Source organism: Mus caroli, chromosome 2 (genome assembly GCF_900094665.2).
Source record: "Mus caroli chromosome 2, CAROLI_EIJ_v1.1, whole genome shotgun sequence".
Taxonomy (NCBI): domain Eukaryota; kingdom Metazoa; phylum Chordata; class Mammalia; order Rodentia; family Muridae; genus Mus; species Mus caroli.
The window spans coordinates 147703649-147708963 of record NC_034571.1 but is presented as its reverse complement, the minus strand read 5'-3'; the positions used below and the strand labels follow the sequence as shown (position 1 = coordinate 147708963).

Below are 5315 nucleotides of genomic sequence, written 5' to 3'. Positions count from 1 at the left end.
GTCCCAGGAGGCCAGAAGAGGGCGCCAGATCCCTCAGCACTGAAGTTACAGGCAATTGTAGGCTGTTGACATGGTAGACGCTGGCACCCAGCTCTGGACTTTTGTAACTACTGAGTCATTTCTCCAGCCCTGAATACATGCTCTTAAATATTAAATTGTATTGTTTCTCCACAGAAACCATCAGAAATAGATATTGGAAGCCCTGCAAGTCAGGGCATGGCCAAAAAGGGGTGGGTGGGGGCATTTTAAGGAAGACGGCATCTCCAAGGTGAATGGAGAAAGGGGTTGAGGATGAGCCAGAACAGTTTGTTCGCATCACAGTGTCTCAGAAGGAAACTTAAAGAGAATTCCCAGCTCACAGAGTCAAACGAGGCACATGCCACAGCTAATGGTGATCTGTGAACATGTCCTAGAGAGGCCACCAAGTAAGTGATTGACAGATGAGGAAACAGAACAAAGGGTATGGGCTATACTTTTTTTTTTTTCAGAAGTTTTAATAAAATAGAAGATATAAGTACACCTTTTACATAAATAAGAAATTTAATATTTATTAATTCACTGCTCCCATATTGTTCAACCTCACAATGTAATATTTCTGTGGTTCTTTCTTCCCTGTCATTCCAGTGTCCCTTCCCAAGTTGGATACACCTGGACACATTAAGTATGTTTTATTTTGGTTACAGACAACTTCATTTATTTAGTAAGATGTTTTGAATGCCTACAGTAAGTCTGCCTACTCAGGGAGGTCACAGACCTCCCAGCCTCCTCCCCAAGTCTATGGCCTGATTTCCACACATAAGCATCCACTTCTCAGAACAGCTACACAAAGCACAAATGCTCTCAAGTCCTTTGCAAACCCGTTACTTTGTCTACATACTGCCCCCCCCCTTCCTCACACACTTCTTAGGCAGACAGACCTGACCTGGAGTTGTTGCTTTAAACCTCCTGAGATGTGATGGCCCACTGGTGGAGTCTGTTTGGCTTCATATGAGCTGCGACCTTCCCTTACCAGCCCCCACCAGTCCAGCCCTTTCTCCAAGGGGCCTGGAGAATAATTAGCAACGCCGTCCACTTGTGCACATGAAGATGCCCACGGCCACACCAGCGATTATGAAACAGCCCATCAGGATGCCCAGGACCAGTGATGTGTAAGAGCGACCTGTTTGGCTCCCTGCAGAACAGGCAAAAAGCGAGTTTAAGAGCATACCCCCAAGGAGTCTAAAGTCTGGGTCGAACCCCAGGGTACCTATACTTTCAAAGGACGTCACCCAGTGACTTAGGCTTTGTGGATGTACCCTCGCCTGAGTCTCCAGCCCCCTCCTTTTGTTGCTCAAGGGATCCCTCATGTCTCTTCATTTGCCTGGCAGTCACCCCCTCCCCAACACACAGGCAGAGCCAGAATCCCCTCACACCTTTCATGTTTTGCGTGGTGATGTGGTTCTCCAGGAACTCCACACAGGTGTCCTGCAGAAATTCCTGCAGTTCATACCGAGTCCGGTTGTAGGCATTGAGCTGCTTCAGGGTGAAGTTGGCTGCTTTGGAGGGCTCCTTGGAGCCTGGCACCCACACGGCAGTCTTTGGACGGAAACTTACAAAGGCGCTTCCATTCACGGCCACATCGAAGAAGACATGGGGTTCAGAGCCCTCCTCTTCCTCCTCCTTCGGCAGCTCGCAGCCCAGGGAGCAGCTAACAGTGAGAGGAACTATGGAGAGGGGTAGGGTCAGCTCTGTGCTTGCTTGAGAAGGTGCTAGGTGTTGGGGGACGTTCACCAGGGGCAAAGGGGATGTGGGAGAAGGAAGGGATGCCTGGGGACAGAGGAGAGGGACTGGAGCCCTTGTAATGAGGAGCCGTGATGAAAACGTGGGACCATGGGAGAAAGGGGCAGAGAAGGCTTGTGAAAAGCAGTGGTGGTTTCCTGGACAAGACATCCAAGAGATCGGGTTGTTGAGAGGAACCGGGGTTGTGAGGGAGCTATGGACAGACTCATTAACATCTAGGAGAAGAGGTGGTCGAAGGCTGGATGAAGGGAAGGGTAAGGCGCTATGAGGGAAAGGAGTTGGCAGGATCTTTAGTGAAACTTTGGGGGTCAGAGAAGATGAGGGACAGGGTCCCCAAGCAGGTCTGTGTCACACCGGCCCCAAAAGTATCTCATCAATCAATCGATCGATCGATCTACCTACCTACCTAACCCCAAAGACCACACCCATCCATTCCTTCACAAAAATCCTGCTGTCTAGAGCCTTAGCCTTAGTGCCCAAGCTCTGCCACAAAGCCTCTTTAGGCTCTTTCATACTCCATGGCTCCCACCAGGCGACCCAACTCACAGAACACGTTTTCCTTGCGCTCGCGATATACCAGCTTCACCAGGCTTTCGAACTGGGTCAGATAGGTCTGCAGGCCACTCTCTGTGCGCTCCCAGCTCTCTGGATCCTGCCAGGGCTGCAGCTGGAGGATGGTGACGTTTTCGCTCGGGCCTTCCAGCGTGTGTGTCAGGAGTTTTCCCAGAGAGGCGTTGCCCTGATGCCTCACATGATGGTGGTCTTGGAAATAGGAGATCTGGAGCATATGCAGGCTTTGGGAGCCTGAGGGCAGAGTCAGCGCGTCAGGACCGCGAGCGAGGGACAGGGTAGCTGACAGCCAGAGATAATAACCCCTTACCCAGAGGCCTGCCGCCCACTTCGTAATCCCATAAAGCGCTCGCCCACCTGCCCCTCCATTTGATGCTCACAACAACCCCTCCAGGAGAGGATAGGGGTTATTATCTTTGCTTTACAGATGAGGAAACTGAGGTCTGCAATCGGAAAAGGCATTTCTCGATGCTTTTCCCTCCTTCACAGGGCCAGCCTGCCAAACTCTGGCCTCTGATGAGATCCCAATTCCAGTCCCTGTATCCTCTCCTGGACCACTGTCATCCCGAGGGGGGCGGCAAATTTCTCAATTTCGTCCTTTTGCTTTGTTTGTTTTTCAAGACAGGATTTCTTGGTGTAGCCCCAGCTATCCTCGGGCTGGATTTGTAAGCCAGGATGGCCTCCAACTCAGGGATCCACTTGTTGCTGCTGAAATTAAAACTGTGCACCACTACACTGGACTTAGTTTTATCCCTTCTTACTGGCTCTCCATCTGATCCAAAAAAACCTTAAAACCCTGCTGGGGTGTGCCCTACCCCTCCCAAATAATAATAGCTAATACCCATGAAGTACTTGTTATGCCCTAGGCACTGTTTTATACACATTATTAACTTATGCATGCCTTCCGACTAATGCTTTAACATGGTAGCTACTATTATTAACCTCTTGTGTATGGGAATCTGAGGCCAAGATGGTAAAGCAAACCAAGATTTGAATACTGGTAGCTGAAGCTAACCTGCCAATCTGAAGTCATTGCCTCTCCGTAGGACATCTGTCCACAGGACGGATCTCAGAGTCTGGGCCCAGTCTGAGATCCACAGTAAGTGATCTGGCCCTAGTTGCCTTTTCTGGCGAATCTCCGTGTTCAGTTTTATCAAATGACTTGGAGTTCCCCATGCCGAATTTTGGCCACCGAATGAAGAGCTTGTCCAGGTTGCTCTCTGCTGCCCTTGTTCTGCCTGGCGAATCTCTATTGAAGCTGGGTTTGATTCTCTGTCTTCAGTACCCAGGAAAGGGCTTTGGCAGTGTTGGCATTGTAACACCCCACCTCTCTCTCTCTCTCTCTCTCTCACACACACACACACACACACACACACACACACACACACACACACACAGTTGGGTTGGAGAAGTTGATTTCTGTGTTTGCAAGTGCGGATATACTGGTGTGAGTAACCTTAGCAATGACCTTTAACTGTTCTGTGACCAAGTTTTCATCTTAGTAAGATTAGTATGATAATATGGCTCACCACAAGTCAATGTGTGTATAAAATACAGTAGGCACTCTAAATATTGCCCCTCTGAGGGAGAAATGGAGGCTATAGGAAGTGAGGGGAGCTGGGCATCGATAGTGTTTGGCGATTAATTCCCCTTTTCTGTTTAAGAGCTTCTAGCAGCCTGATCTTCTGGCCTTGGCTCTTCTGCCCCCATCTCCCACCTCACCAGCTACACTCCTGTCTTGCTCCTCCTCCCCATCACAACCTCCAAACTTATCTCAGCTTTCCTAGCGTCTCCCTATCTGTCCATCTCATATCTCTTCCTGTCTTCCCAAGACTAACACTGCTCTCCTTGCCTTCTCACCTTGTTCTTATTCTCTCCACAGGTCCCTTCCACCAGCTTCCCCAGCCTTCTCCGGAGAGTTAACTGGACTTCCTCAACCTGTCTTTGAAACAGGAACCAAAGCCCAGGACCTAGCAGCTGTAGACATCCATGCTGTGTGGGCTTAGCTGTCCTATAATCAGGTCAAAGTTCCCAAATACACCAAGACCCTAGAACACCCCCAGGCAGGAGCCATGACCCAAACTCACCGTCGGAGTTACAAAGGGCGCAGCCAGGCAGCAGCAGCAGCAGTAGCGGCAGAAACTTCGTCAACATCCTGGAGTTCTGGGTCCCACCTGGGTCGGGGCAGGCTCGGGTTCCTCAGGCTGCTGATTAGGAAAGAGAAGGGAGGCTGTCCGGGAGGGGCCGGAGCAGAGCGGAGGATGGAAAGAGAACGCGTGCAGGAAGAGGGAGCCAGGCTTTTAAAGTGTTACTTGGATCTGTCTCATTTCCTACTAGGGGGCCGGCTTGCCTCGGCCCCTCCCAGCCGCGGGCCCTCCTGCCTGGACCTGCCTGTTTCTCCTCCCGCTGCTTGCTTCCGAGGCTTGAGGAGGAGCGGAAAAGGGGGAGAAGGGCTTGGCGAGAAGTCCGGTAGGTCGCCGCTGAGTCAGGGGGGTGGGGCGTCTGCTTTCGATGTTGCCGACTCTGTAGAGATGACGGGGAAACTGAGGTCAAAAGAGATGTAGGGATTTGCCCAAAGTTTGTACGTCCCAATGACGGCAGATCCAGGATTGGAATCTAACTTTCCAGGATAGCTGCCTATAGTTTATCAGAAGTTTAAGTACACAGGAATTACACAACTGGAGGAGAGGGGCTCTCAGAAATAGTCACAGAGTCGAGTGAGTAAAAAGGAGTTCATTGTGGCAGAGATTTAGGAACGGTCTAGATAAATCTCAGTATCGGACAGGTCATAGTCATTTAGTGGCAATGACATCACAAATTAGTATGTCTTTTGAAAAAATGAAGTAGGACAGAATAAGAAATTTGGTGCATCATCCTTAGTAAGCAATATTTCCTGAAATATGTGTTCACTTATATAAGGACGTTTCTGTCTGTGCATTTTCATCTTAAAAAAAAAAAAAAAAAAA

General features: G+C 49.8%; 1 protein-coding gene across 2 annotated transcripts; it reads right to left on the bottom strand.

The window, feature by feature from the left end:
- Positions 1-463: 463 nt before the first annotated feature.
- Procr (protein C receptor) lies at positions 464-4783 on the bottom strand. Of its 2 annotated transcripts, XM_021156638.1 has the most exons (4): positions 4437-4783; positions 2326-2583; positions 1413-1703; positions 464-1171 (listed from the first exon to the last, which is right to left on the bottom strand). In XM_021156638.1, the coding sequence occupies exons 1-4, from the start codon at positions 4501-4503 to the stop codon at positions 1056-1058; spliced, it is 732 nt and encodes a 243-aa protein (XP_021012297.1). In that variant the 5' UTR covers positions 4504-4783; the 3' UTR covers positions 464-1055. The 2 variants fall into 2 exon arrangements, with proteins under 2 accessions (XP_021012297.1, XP_021012296.1); XM_021156637.2 differs by lacking the exon at positions 464-1171 and having other exon boundaries at positions 1255-1703; positions 4437-4641.
- Between the last annotated feature and the right edge of the window lie 532 nt (positions 4784-5315).